The sequence below is a fragment of the Scyliorhinus torazame genome, chromosome 13 (assembly GCF_047496885.1).
Source record: "Scyliorhinus torazame isolate Kashiwa2021f chromosome 13, sScyTor2.1, whole genome shotgun sequence".
NCBI classification, from domain to species: Eukaryota; Metazoa; Chordata; class Chondrichthyes; order Carcharhiniformes; family Scyliorhinidae; genus Scyliorhinus; species Scyliorhinus torazame.
Genome location: NC_092719.1, coordinates 19,427,232 through 19,441,826, shown reverse-complemented (window position 1 = coordinate 19,441,826; position 14,595 = coordinate 19,427,232). Strand labels below are relative to the sequence as shown.

Genomic DNA, 14,595 nt, shown 5'->3' with positions numbered 1-14,595 from the left:
TACCACCACCTGCAACATCCCCTCCAAATTACACACAATGCTGACCTGGAACAATGGACGCGATTCTACCCACCCCCCCCCACGCCGGGTGGGAGAATCGCTGGGGTGCCGCGCGAATTGTGCCACACCGCCATGACCCCCGCACGTGATTCTCCCCCCCCCCGAAACCAGCGGCGCGCGACTCGCGCCGGGCCGCTCGGAGAATCGCGGCAAACGGTGAGTGCCGAAACTCCAGCCCGGATGGGCCGAGCGGCCGCTACGACACAACAGGTTCCTGCCGGTGCCATCCGCCCCTAGTCGCTGCAGAGGGAACTCTGCGGGAATGCTGGGGGGGGGGGCCGTTTATCGGGGGGGGCCTCCGATGGGGTCAGGCCCGTGATCGGGGCCCACCGATCGGCGGATCGGCATACCTATTCTGGCCCCCATTACCTCCATCTTGTGAATGAATAAATAAGAGAGTCTTTACTTTCCAATTGTCATTGGTCGCCAATGCAATGTGAGGGTCGAGGTGTTGTAAAACTAACAGTGGGAGCAAGGGGAAAGGTCGGGAACTCAAGCAACGAAACCTCCAGAAATACCTCCAAACAGAGTTGGCAATGCCACACATACAGTGAATAAACGTTCAGAATGATTCTGACTTTGCACAGTTACTGACCTTAATAGAGAGGCCTGGCTGTCCCTGAGGCCCTGGCTGACCTGGAAGCCCTGGTGGACCTGCCACCCCTGGGAATCCTGGCTCACCACTTGGACCCTAAAAGTAAAAAGGTTGCATAAGCAGTGAAGGCAAAAAGAATTCTCATTAAAATGAAAAAGTCACCAGCTCATATGCTGCAAACCTTGGGTAGGTGAAGAAAGTTACCAGTACACAAACCGGTTTCTTCAACCTCTCTAAAATAAAAGCAAAATATCGCAGATGCGAGAATTCTGAAATAAAAACAGGAAGCGCTGGAAAAACTCAGCAGTTCTGGTAACATCTGTGGAGACAGAAACAGAGTTAACGTTCCAAGTCCAATATGATTCTTCTTCGGAGCTGTTGCAACTTTGAAGCAACTGAAATCAATGCCCTGTTCATCTCCTTAAAATGGTTGGAACAACACGTCAAATAAATTACTCCCTTCGTCCATTGTTATTCACCAGTAGCAGGCAGAGAAAATCATGACCCTATTTAAGAGTCTCAAAATAAACAACTGAAAATAAAAAGCCTCATCATGCAGTTTTGGCTTCATGTTCCTGCTGTGTAACCAATACTTACTGCAGATCCAGGTTCTCCTCTCCGTCCAGGAATAACATTGGTTCCTCCCAGAACATATCCAGGCTCTCCCTTTAAAAAGACAATGAAATCAGCTGACTGGGATAACTGACAAGACACCGAGACCGGACTTTGTTATTCTGTACAAAATAAAACAAACTCTTAAAATATTTTTGATGCTCACTTGGGTGTGACTGAGTTGAGTTCTGTAACGCTCCCTTCCTCATTTCAAGGTGAATAATCTCATGCTCTCCTGATATTACATAGAAAATAGGAGCAGGAGGAGACTATTCGGCCCTTCGAGCCTCCTGCGCCATTCATTATGATCATGGCTGACCATCATACTCTAGAGCCTAATCCTGCTCCCCCCCCCCCTCATATCCTTTGATCCCCTTCGCCCCAAGTGCTATATCGAATTGCTTCTTGAAAATATACAATGTTTTGGCTTCAACTACTTGCTGTGGTAACAAATTCCACAGGCCAATCACTATCTGGGTGTCGAAATTCCTCCTGATCTCATCTAAATGGTCTACCCCATATCCTCAGACTGTGACCCCTGGTTCTGTATTGTTACTGGACCTCCTCACCCTCTCCAAGGAGCAGAAAATATCGGAAGGGGAGAGGCCATTCAGCCCCTCAGGCCTATTCCACCATTCCATTAGATCATGCTGGTCTGTGCCTCAACTTCATCTACCTGCTTAGCTTCATATCCCTTGATACACTTACAAAAATCACTGATCTCAGTCTTGGAGCTGAATTGTGTGTACCATCCAGAATGTGTACCTCAACAACTTGCCAAACCTCTGTCGACAGCACCATCCTTCACTGTTGCAAAATCCCAGAACTTGATCTGTAACAGCACTGTGCGTGCACCATATGCCGCATGGACTGCAGCAGTTCAAGGCGGCAGTTCACCACTGCCTTTGCCAGGGCAATTAGGAATGGGCAACAAATGTTGGCTTTGCCAGCGATGCTCACGTTCCATGTCCCCAACATACATTTTATGAGGGCAGCATTCCAATTTTCTGCACATAGGACTGGTTTGTCCTATTGGATGTCATGTTGCTTTGTATTATGACTAGAACCAATATTAGAACGTATCATATAATCAAATTAATCATAGATTCAGACAGCAGAGAAGGAAGCCATTTGGCTCAATGTGTCGGCACTGACTCTTTGAAAGAGCTATCCCAAATAGCAATGTACTTTCCCATCACCCATTGCCCTGATAGTGTTCACCTTCTCACATATATACCCAATTCTCCGTTACCACATAATCCGCTTGCACCTCCCTTTCAGGTGGTGTATTCCAGATCATAGAATCATAGAATTTACAGTGCAGAAGGAGGCCATTCGGCCCATCGAGTCTGCACCGGCTCTTTGAACGAGCACCCCTCCCAAGCCCACACCTCCACCCCATCCCCATAACCCAGTAACCCAACCCTTGGACACTAAGGGCAATTTAGCATGACCAATCCACCTAACCTGCACATCTTTGGACTGTGGGAGGAAACCGGAGCACCCGGAGGAAACCCACGCACACATGGGGAGAATGTGCAGACTCAGCATAGACCGTGAGCCAAGCCGGGAATCGAACCTGGGACCCTGGAGCTGTGAAGCAATTGTGCTAACCACCATGCTACCGTGCTGCCCTAACAACTCACTGCATTAAAAAAATAATTTCCTCTGTTACCTCTTTTTATTGCCAACTGTCTTAAATGTGTGCCCTCCACCCACCCTCCTACAGTGGATACAGTTTATAACATTGCCATCCTCAGAGGGACTGACTTCTTATTATAACTTCTGTAAATTGTTGCCTTTTGCCCACCAGGCATTATAATATGTGAAATACCACACTCACCCTGTCACCTTTAGGACCTGGAGGTCCTTTAAATCCATGGAGCCCCTAAGAGAAAAAAAAGTCCACAGGTTACAGAAAGTGCAGGAGGAAAATATGGAAGCAATAATGAGTGCCTGAATGTGATTCTGTGGGAAACTGAGAGCAGGCAAGGGATCTGGAGTATGAAGAAATCCTTCTCATCCCTTCCATCGCAAACACAAAATTATAGCAATGCAAAGCAGAATCTGACACATCTGAGAGAGATAAGTCTGCTTCGCAGTTAAGGTGGGATTCTCAATCAGATCTTGTGAAAAGTACTGCATTCTGACACAGGGTCCCAACCTAACCCTAAACCCGCCTCACATTGCAGCGCAATCCCAGCCTTTTCTGTTTCCATTTCAGATTTGCAATGGAAGATCATAAGAAAACTTACAATTCTTTAAAATTATCTCAAGCCTTTCTGCCATTCTCTGGTGAATTGTGTTTGAGTATTTATCAATGTCTGACACTCTCTGGTGAATTGAGTTCAAGTATTTATCAATGTCCTTCAATCGTTCATTGTCTAAACATTAAAGGAGTTTAATTTCCATGGGGAAACCCTTGTTTACAGCAGATGCTAAAACCAACAGTTCCATGAGACTTGATGTCAGGAAGTCAGCTAAGAAGTCAAGATGTCTGATAATGATACATGTGTCTACACCAACACCAACAATGATATATGTGTCAACATATCTTTGCTATGCTTTGTCAGTCTATGCTGAACTGTAGTTTTTACTCATCTAAATGTGCCAGTGATTTCTAAGGGGTAATTGTTCTGACTTTGCACCATGACACGATGTGTCAACAGATTGTGACCTTGCTGCGTATCAATTTCTGACCACTTACAATCATGCAATAGTATAGCACAGAAGGTGGCCATTCAGTCCATTGAATCTGGACTGGATCTTTCAAAGAACAATCTATTTAGTCCCCGACCACTGCTCTCTCCCCATAATCCTGCAATTTATTTTCCCCTTCAAGCATTAATCTAATTGCCTTTATGAAAGTTACTTTTGATTTTGAATTCGTGGCTGGAGAATTGGGCACAGTTCATCGCAGGGTTTCCGATTTGTGTTCTTCGTGGGCTCGGCTACCTGCTGGGAGTGTACAGCTGGAACATGACACCTTTAGGGCCAGAATTGGAAGTCCAGAGGGAGACACCAGCAGTAAGGGCATTGGCGACACCTTCATTGTTCCACCGCATGTAAACCTGAAGCAGGCCCCAGGAACCCAACCAAATTTTCCATTGATCAATGCTGATATCAGCAGCTCCCAAGGGGCTGGCAAGAGATGGTTGGTAGTAGACATTAACAAGGTATTATTATGAGCCCCCAATCAATTGATCATAGAATTATAGAATTTACAGTGCAGAAGGAGGCCCATCGAGTCTGCACCGGCTCTTGGAAAGAGCACCCTACCCAAGCCCACACCACCCGATCCCCATAACCCAGTAACCCCACTTAACCAATACTAAGGGCAATTTATCATGGCCAATCCACCTAACCTGCACATCTTTGGACTGTGGGAGGAAACCGGAGCACCCGGAGGAAACCCACGCAGACACGGGTGAATGTGCAGACTCCGCACAGACAGTGACCCAGCTGGGAATCGAACCTGGGACCCTGGAGCTGTGAAGCAATTGCGTTAACCACTGTGCTACCGTGCTGCCCTGAATGATGGTGGGAATGGACCTTACACCGGGCTCCTCTTTCGCCTCCATCAAAATTCGAAGCACTCCTCTTCTGGTTCCTCACCTCCTCACAGTGTCAGACATCCCACCAGGAGCTTGATCCTCATTCCCCCCCCTGCCCCCCCAGCATAGGGTGCATGCAGGTTGCAGCAGAGGTTTGCCCCATGAAATATTTAGGTCAGTCCACACATTGGCTAAATGGCATCTTCTATGAAGGGTTAATGATTATACTTATCAGCTTGAGAGGTTTAATAAGCAATAATCTGCATTCTATTCCAGAATTCAGTGAAAGTGAATACCACACATATTTTAACAGACGAAATTCGATTTTGTTTATTTACTTACTCTCTCCCCTTGTATTCCGTGGGGACCCTACAACACAGAAAAATATTGTTAAAATCTTAGTAGCTCAATCCATTTATTAGTATCACCATAGTCCCAAATGACCATATACTGCTTTGCCCTTTGAGGGGGGGGGGAAAGAACTGACTGGTGATGATTTAACCTGAGGGTCACCACATCTCAGGGGAGCGACAACGTTGAGAAGGCAGGGCTTTCATGAATAACTTCAGCCAGTACGGGAATTGAACCTGTGCTGCTGGCCTCGCTCAGCAACATGAACCCATTGCCTAGCCAAGTGAGCTAAACCAGCCCCGACTGTATTTATAACCATCTTTAGAAAGAATAATTGATGGTTGACAAAGCTTCAAGTTGATAATTCAATCAAGCATGTGTTTAAATTGTGCTTTGAGATTTATCCAACAATCACACTGTCATTTCAGATTAATTTGTTAAACTGCACTTCTGTTGATTACATTAATTCATTTATTTTAAATGGTTAACATCTGTGTACCAAAATTGTGCGACCTGATTTCACTTCAATAGACTCTGACGCACAAAGAGATGTTCACCGCGTGCAGTTCTACTTTAATAACCGCAATCCTATAGTTGAATTCAATCCAGTTTTAAACAGTTACACTCCGAAATTCATTCTCTGCAGGGGGGAAAGAGAAGGAATGTTAGCAAGATGAGTGTTCTCTTGTGCATCCAGCTCCAACAGGCACATGAGTTGTACTTCAGCTCCATTCTCCACATGGTCCCCCAATCCCACCCTCCATCCTTCAGCCGTTCCCCCCGATGTGTTGCCTTCCACACTGCACCCCTGTCCCAGGAGTGAGGCGCGCTGGGGAACCTTTATCCTCATGACCCGTCCGTGTCAACAGGGGTACCGTGTCAGCGATAGGCTCTGCGGCCCCTGCCCTGTCTCCCCAGGGTCTCCTCACTGGTGTGCCACTGATTGAGCTTGGCTACGCCCATCTCACTGATGGGTCAGGTGGGGTCTGACGGTTTCCAAAAGGGCAGCCTGGGTGGCTCCCAAATGACCAGACGCTCTGTGAACATGTACAGGACACAATGAGCAGTCAGCAGAGTGAGCAGCCAGGGGCCTGTAACTTGTACCGAACGGGCGTGTTTAAAACAAATACTGCAGCAATAGCAGCCTGATCCAGGCCACCCCGATCCCGAGGGGGACACCCCGAATCCACAGAGCTGTCACCACGTCGCTCCCCACTACTCCCCCCGACCCCGGCAGCAAGTGCTACAATTTTTAACAGTTTTTCAAATTTGCTTACCTTCTCTCTCCCCTTCAGTCGCCATGGCGCCCAGTCCCTGTTTGTAAATGCCTGTAGTAAATCGTGGCCACGTGAATTCTGCCTGAGCGTGGCGGAGTATCACGGAAGCCCGGGGAAACTGGATCAAACACGCTAATCACATTTAAATGATTGCAAATGCCGAAGTTGCATGCCCCCACCAGCGCAAACCTCATTATCATCCCCAGCAAGAAACTAAAAATGGCATCCGAATAGGCAACGGGCATGGATCTTGACTTTGGCCAGAGGCCAGATTCACTGCCCCAGCGCAGTTTGCCTTTGCGGCGTCACAAGATGGAGAATTTTGTCCATTATCTCTACTTTGACCCCAGCAGCTCAGGGGCTATCCTATTCTCCACACACCAAATCTTCTCTTTCTGTACTTATCCTTAGAATCCTCAATCCTGGGTTCAACCAAATAGCCATCCAGCTCTTTTTTTAAATTGTTTAGCAATGCAGCATTAATGGTGGTTTTTGTTACATCTCATATCCAAATGTCCAGATTCAATCCTGGAAGGGCCAGCCTTTCCTTCAGGAACATGAAAGAAGGAGAATGGTGTTGTATTGACTTGAATTCCTTACCCTCGGTCCAGGTGAACCAGGTGTGCCTGTGCGTCCGGGCCGGCCCGGGAGGCCCGGGATTCCATCTTTCCCTGGTAGGCCCTGCATAGTTACAAATCAGTTCAATCTTAGTTTCCAACCATCCAAAATGAAATTTCCTAATATCCAGAACTGAATACAGAATTTCAACTTCCAGAAAAGGCAATTAATGAACTGCCAGCTGCCTTGCTTCTTGTTTCTTCAGTACAACTTTTTGCTTTTTGAAAGGAAACTGAGGTAAATATTTGAGTTTTATTTTAAAAAGAGAAACCTCAAGAAGCAAGTCAAAACCCACAGTCCAAGAAGCAACCAAGTCTGGAACAAGGAAAAGACAGGGAGATTCATGGGAGGGTGGATACCCAGGGTCTACTAGCTAGTGGCGGGTTTCGCGACGACCCGTGGAACTGGACGTCAGGCAAAAAATGGGTCTAACGAAGGGCATCAAACCAATTGCCCAGCCCACCCTGCCATACCCGACAATGTCCCCGCCCAGATCTGGTGGGGAAGTGCAAATAGCTCATTATACCAAATTTGAATGTAATTATCAGGCAGGATGTCCAATTCACCTGCCTTCTGGGATACTCAAAACTCCCAGCCAGCAGTCCCACTGCGTGAATTGGTGCAAGTCCTAAGAAATGTGGACTTGGTGACTTGCACTCTGGCGGGGGGGTTGGAAAGGGGGTGAGTAGCTGATCTTCCCATCTGCAGTCTTTAAGCCGTCTGTCAACAGGCCAAATTCAAAGGTTTGTGAGATGAAGGTAAAAGTATTCCCTTTAATGTGGTGGAAACCTTTGAAGTGTTTTTTACACTGTCAATTTCATCGCCCTTTATCATTTTCACGTCTGTGTGCATGCCTAGAAGCCTAAAAACTTTGAACTGCATTTTTTACATTCAATTTCATGGACCATTGCCTTTTAAAAGCCATATATTTGAAAGGTGCAGGCAGTTTCAAAGGAAGGCTTGCTGTTGCTTATTTAGAAGTTCTACATGGGTCCATTAACTCTGAGGAACAGCTCTTTTTCTAACCGCAGTTTTTTTAAAAAGAGCTGTCTCTTTGTTCTGAAGATCTTCTTAGAAGGACCAGGCGCTTCCCGGAGTCCCTCCAGTCTAGCACAAGAACCCTGCCCCTGACCCCCACTTTCCATGAAGAACCCCAATGGCACCCTATTGATGACTGTAGGGAGGGTACGCACCTCTTTGCCAATCCATGGAATGCGGGGCATCATGTTGGCCCTGCCAAGGGGTAGAGACCTGAAGGGGTGATGGGGGTAGTGGTGAGGGGCTGACTGGGGATGGGGGGGCTGAAGGGGGGAACTGAGGGGCTCTGGGGAAGAGGAGAATCCCACCCATGATATTTATTTTCTTTGTAGCAATGTGGGTGGCTCTTAAATGCCCTCTGTAAAGGCCTGGCAAGCCTCTCACTCAAGGGCAATTAGGGATAGGCAATAAATGTTGGGTTGTCTTGTGAGCCCTTAAAAATGGCAGGCACATTTGAATTCCAGGATGTATGACCCTATTCCCAAGTAATCTAATTTTTGCGAGTACCTGTAAAGGGTACGGGTTACTTCCTGTCAGAAGTCTGCATCCAGCATTCCCGACTTGGCTGACTCCATTGCAGCATAAGTAACTCATACTCATTAATTGTCATGGAGTTGGGCCAGTTTTTAAAAAAGATTCATGGTTCGCAATCGCTCAGAGTAATTGTGAACCATAGTGTGCATGAGGGGACCTTTTAAAAGGCAAGTTCAAAAGGTTCCCCCTCATGCCCCTTATGCCAAGCTCTGTTCCCACCCCCACCCCCATGTCCCCCATGTCAAGCTCTGATCTTTCACCCTCATTCTCAGGCACCTCATGACCCCTATGTCAGGTTCTGGGGTTTCAATGCCCATTGTCCTCCTGTACACGTTCAAGAACCAATGAACATCATAGTTCAAGTGAAAGAAAGCTTTAAAATATTTTTTATCAGAAATAGCAAAATTAATTAAACAGACACAGTGGCCAACCACAACTAGATTATTTTTCTTTGAAGGCATTTAAAAAAAAGTCTGGACAGTATTCTAATAAATGTGTTTGTCACTCATGCCCATTTGAGGTTTCGTAAACCACAAATATTTGAAACCATTTGACTTATGTCAACAAATATTGTGAAATGCAGAGATAAGGGGCGTCATTCTCCGCCGGCGGGAGTCTCCGTTCTGCCGGCGCCCGGGGGTTTCCCGACGGCGTGGGGCTGCCCCACAATGGGAAACCCCATTGACCGGCCGGCGTTACGGAGACTCCCGCCGGCCGGTCAGCGCAGAAATGTGGCGGGGCGGGTAGGAGAATTTCGCCCCAGAGAACCTGAGCTGTCAATGAAACAATGTTTTCTCTGGGGAGCAGATGTTCTGTTATTCTAATGGATAACTGCGCTTGCCTGAGACCGCAGGTAGCTATTTGAGTAACAGAAAGAAACAGCATAGGGGATTATTTGAAAGTCAGAGTTTGACATAGGGGTTATGAAGGATACGGGGGCTGGGTGGGGCAAGAGGTCTCATGAATGGAGCATGGGAGTGTTTGGAAGGTGAAGGGGTTGTGAGGGACTCAGTCCGCGGCCGCACTGGTGGGGGAGGGGGCGGGGGGGATCATTCACTAGCGAGGGGGCCTCCAGGACGGCCAGGCTACCGATCAGGGGCCACCAATCCGTGGGTGCACGCGATCTGGGGCGGGGCCTATGTTTTCCCTGCTGGTCCGCGGTGTGGGTCGGCCATGTCGCGCGAGGCGGCCGAAGCAGGCCACCTTCGTGTGCATACACGGACCCCCGACCGGAAGTGCAGGGCCCCGTAACGGCAGCTTGATCAGTGAGGATTACTCTAGGGCCCTGCTAGCCCCCTGAAAATTGGAGAATCACTCTCAACATTCTCCAGGTAAGTCCAGAGTGATTTGCGCGCGTTTCTTATTCTATTACAACCCATCCTGATTTTGAACACTTCTATTAAATCTGTCCTTAACCTCTATTCTAAGGCGAATAAGGCTGACTGTGTGGAGGTTTCACATTGTCCCCGTGTCACCGTGGGTTCCCTCTGGATGCTTTGGTTTCCACCACAGTCCAAAGATGTGCAGGTGAGGTGGATTGGACATGATAAATTGTTCCCTTAGTGTCCAAGGGTTGGGTGGGGTTACGGGGATAACGGGAGAATGGACCTAGGTAGGGGACTCTTTCCGAGGGTTGGTGCAGACATGATGGGCAGAATGGCCTCGTTCTACACTGTAGAGATTCCATGATTGTATTGGGGTGAAGCGTGTCATCCCTTGTTTTGGGATTATTTTTGTTTGCCTCTTCAAACACGTTGAGTAACACAATAAAAAGTGAACCAATGGCAGTCGTTACCCTTTCTCCTTTTTCTCCCTTATCGGCGAATGCAAATGAATCGTATCCTCCGCTCATGTGTAAACCAGTGAAGCCTTGTTGGCCCTGAAATGTATAGCAATGCAGCATATTAATAGTGATATTTCCAACCACTCACCACTGGTTACAGCTCTATCAACATAGGACATCAGGCAATATCATTCACCCAACAGTAAATGAGATAGCTACATCTCTGCGGACTCACTTACTTTAGCTCCAATTTCTAAATGTATAAATGTTTTGACGCTGAGCTGCACAGACTGGAGAGGTCCCAGTTTAGATCCCTGCTTGGTGCTGAGTTAGCTGATAGCCAATTCTATCAAGGAGACCAGAGGGATATACTTGGCCTCAGTGGAAATATGACTATGGAGGAAGGTGGAATATCAACCAGGGCTCCCACTTCTGAATACCACCCAATGGGTGCTGCTGGAATGTGTAGGGGTCTCAGGGGAGAACATGATTGGGCTTAGTTGTAACGCCTCTCCAGCCAAATTGCCTTCCAAGGCAAGTCACTCATGGTGGTACCAAAGGACAGTCAGCAGACCCAGAACCATATTTGAACACGGGTCAGAGGAGAAATAACAAAATTAATTAAACAGACACAGTGGCCAACCACAACTAGATTATTTTTCTTAAAAATCCAAAATTTGAATTTGAAGGCATTTTAATGGGTTCTCAGAGTTCCATGGCAGTTATAGAGAACAATGACTGATCTTCTCAATGGGATGAGTCTCTTGCAATCCCTGCCAGGATTACAAAGTGATTGTTCGATCATTCTCTCTGCGATAGTTGACTTTGTTTAAAAAGAAATGCCAGTTCGCACAGATTTCTTTGACGCTCACCGGATTTCCTGGTGGCCCCACTTCACCCTGGAAATAAGAAACAAAGACTTTAGAGAGACTGTCCGACTTTGTCAGAGGTGGTCCCTGCTGGTGAACCAATAAAGGTCTGGTTCAGCTGCTGTACAAACCAGGTGCAGCACAAAGCACGTAACCCCCGAGTTTAGAACACCCTCGTGCTCAGCCATGTTTCTCTTTCCCACTACCCTGATAAAGTCCCCAAATTATTGCCCAGTTTTATTTTATGAATCCATAGCCAGAAGGAACTGCGTCAAAACTCATTTACCTCAAGATCCTTAGAACCGCCAGAAGAGAGAAATGTCCATTGTATGATAGGGTATCTCAGAGGTGATAGTGTCCTAACTCTAAAGTCTCTCTTAGTGCAGTACCTCTGATATTCTTTATTTAAAGTGTTATCTAGGGACTTTATTTACATTTTAAATCGTACTTTACTGTAAGGGGAACAAATTGGATTCAGAAGGAGGCAGGCAAATTAATAAAGGCCTGTTGGCCAGGCTTGTCGGTGGAACTGGACAGTGTGTGGGAAAACCCAAGATGGTGTGGGGTGGTTTTTTGGGGGGAAGATGCTCCTGTGGGGTATGAAAGAGAAGTATAGTATAGGATTTTGTAATTTAGCAACCATATTGATGGTCAACAGTGGCCTTCTCTGGTCATATATATACCTCTTATTGAATTTGTTTTTGGGATGTAGGCATCGCTGGCTGGGTCAGTATTTAGTGCCCACCCCTAATTGCTCTTGAACTGACTGGCTTGCTAGGCCATTTCAAGGGAAGATAAGGGTTGATCAACCACATTGCTGTGAATCTGGAGTCACATATAGGTCAGACCAGGTAAGGATGGCAGATTTCCTTCCTAAAGGGAATTCGCCAACCAGATGCATTTTTACAACAATCTGGTTATTTTTTTATAATAAATTAAAATTAATACATTTGTATTAAGTCAATTATTAGTATTAATCAATTATGTTTTTATTCTCGATTTATTGGCTAATTGAATTTAAGTTCTCCAGCTGTCATGGGATTCGAACTCACCTCTTTGGAGCATTACCAGCAGGAAAATCCAGTAAAACCTGGAAATGGCTGGCACTGGTCTGAACTGGGAAGACCAGTTTGTACCAGTACCAGTAATTTCCCAAATTTTACTTGTTTTTCCTTTTTCCAGACCTCAAGATTTCTCCAGTAACATTGCCATTGTGATAACTGTTCTCAGCAATCAGGCCAGAACAAGGGGAAAATATTTTAGTAAAAATTTAAGTACTACAATCTGGGCAAAGGATTTTATGGGATGCAACGTCCCAGAAAAATTCTGTTACTTCTATACTTTGAAATTAATGAAAAGGAAAATTAGGAGAGGAATCAGGAGAATTGTATAACAGAGGAGAAGGATATGGTGGTTAACCTGACATTGTCTATTTTACTATTTTACAATATTAACATTGTTACAAATCGTGTGTAACATGATTTTCTGCCCCGCCAGCACATTGTGTCATTAGAAAGTCTCAGAGGCAGTCACAGCATTCGTCCCTGCACAGGTCTGCATGGTGCCAGCTTCTGAGACCTCGGCCATAATATTATTATTTGCATCATATTGATTGCTGGAGCATGAGAACTTGAGAAACTGAAATATGAATGCACATATACACAGTTAGATATGGAGAGAGAAGGGAATTTAGACAAATGCACAGATAGAAATCGCTATAACTGTGAAGACATATAAATTGCTCAATTGGTAATTAATTGGATCCATAATTAGTGATATCAAACAACTGCCTCATCAGTTCCATTATCTCATTCACAGCATCGATCAATTATTACAATGACTTGCATTTATATGGCACCTTTAATGTGGTAAAAGCTCCCAAAAGAAAATGCCGTTGAAATCCAAAGGTCTCTGTGCATGCTCGTGCTGAGGTGTATTTTGTCTGGGCTATTGTTTTTGAGACAGCGCTACAGGATCAGGACTTGTTACATATCAGGCAGCCGAACTGCTCGTTCCAGCCATGAAGGTACGGCCCGGCAGGAGTGGAATCAGTGTAGGAGAACTTTTGGACAGGAGAGAAACAAGGCAAAGCAAGTAAGGGATTCAGGAGTGACCGAAAAGGAAAGTGGATAAGCAGGTCAGCTGCGAGCAATGGAAACGGACCAAGGGAATGCAAGCAGCAGGGACAATGAGAGTATTTGAAACATTGCGAATGATTGTCCTGGCACGGGAGTGAGTGCAGTGATATAAAAACACAGGACAGAGAAACATCCATTGTAACTCCATCGTCAGTTTGGCCACTAGTTGGGTAGTTAAGGAAATAATATATTTAAATGAGAAAATATACAAAACATAAGATAGATATGTGAATGCTGTCACCTGTTCTCCCTTTTGACCCTGCAAAAATAAAATATAATAAACAATTAGAAGTTTTTAAATCTTAAAACAAATTACAATTAGAAAATATTTACCTATTTATAGCGTATAGAGTTTTTTATCATTTGTCTTTGACAGCGTTTCTATGCTTGTGAAAGTGAAACCTTTGTCTCCCAATGTCAGCATCAACTGCGACCAGATCAGAGCAGAATAAACCTTCCAATGCACTGACTCAGCAGAGTGCTTTTATTGCTAAACGTGGGAACAGTCCTTCAACGGGATATTTTCAATTTCCACACAGAGCGTTGTGTCTGGATGTGCATATTCAGAAATTCAGGTGCAGGGATTGACAGGCCACCCAAAGATCCTCAGCCCAATAAAATTAATGAATGGAAAACTCTGTGAGGCCCTCCATACCCAAATTCCCAATGTCAGGAACTCCTCGTCCAGAGTGCCAATATGTAAAATCTGCTTTTCTGTACCTCATGCCATTGAAAAAAATGAGATTAATCTAATAAAGACCCATTGAGCTAGATTCATAAGGCCAGATTCATGGGAATGTGAACCGTTAAGATGAAATAGTTCAATCTGACTTCACTTCGTATATGGCCAGCTCTGATGGTTCAGGCACCCATTATACACCCCATCTCACTGAAGTATTGGAAAGGAAAATGAGAGAGTGGTATGGAACAGTCAGTTGACCCACCAGCACCCAGGTTACGCTCCAGTTGATGATGAATTCCACCTCAGTAACAGATAACTAACTGCAGTGTCATTTAGAAACTCACCTTCGAGCACTGGGATGCACAGGGACCTTCAGGTTTTCTGACATCTTCAGGTTCATGCTTGTCATTTTCTGATATTACAGACTCGGTTTGTTGATTGTCTACATAGGTCTTGGTTTCAGATGCACCTTGTTTAGGGTACT

General features: G+C 45.7%; 1 protein-coding gene across 1 annotated transcript in view; it reads right to left on the bottom strand.

Annotated features, from left to right (window-relative positions):
• col7a1l (collagen type VII alpha 1-like) overlaps positions 1 to 14,595 on the bottom strand; it is a 435,910-nt gene that overhangs the window by 251,467 nt on the left and 169,848 nt on the right. Inside the window, exons 24-32 of the mRNA XM_072470919.1 lie at positions 14,456 to 14,593; positions 13,671 to 13,688; positions 11,295 to 11,321; positions 10,435 to 10,518; positions 7,050 to 7,130; positions 5,164 to 5,190; positions 3,111 to 3,155; positions 1,253 to 1,321; positions 656 to 751 (exon numbers count right to left, since the gene is read on the bottom strand). Coding sequence (XP_072327020.1) covers positions 656 to 751; positions 1,253 to 1,321; positions 3,111 to 3,155; positions 5,164 to 5,190; positions 7,050 to 7,130; positions 10,435 to 10,518; positions 11,295 to 11,321; positions 13,671 to 13,688; positions 14,456 to 14,593 — 585 coding nt within the window. The remainder of the gene's footprint in view (positions 1 to 655; positions 752 to 1,252; positions 1,322 to 3,110; positions 3,156 to 5,163; positions 5,191 to 7,049; positions 7,131 to 10,434; positions 10,519 to 11,294; positions 11,322 to 13,670; positions 13,689 to 14,455; positions 14,594 to 14,595) is intronic.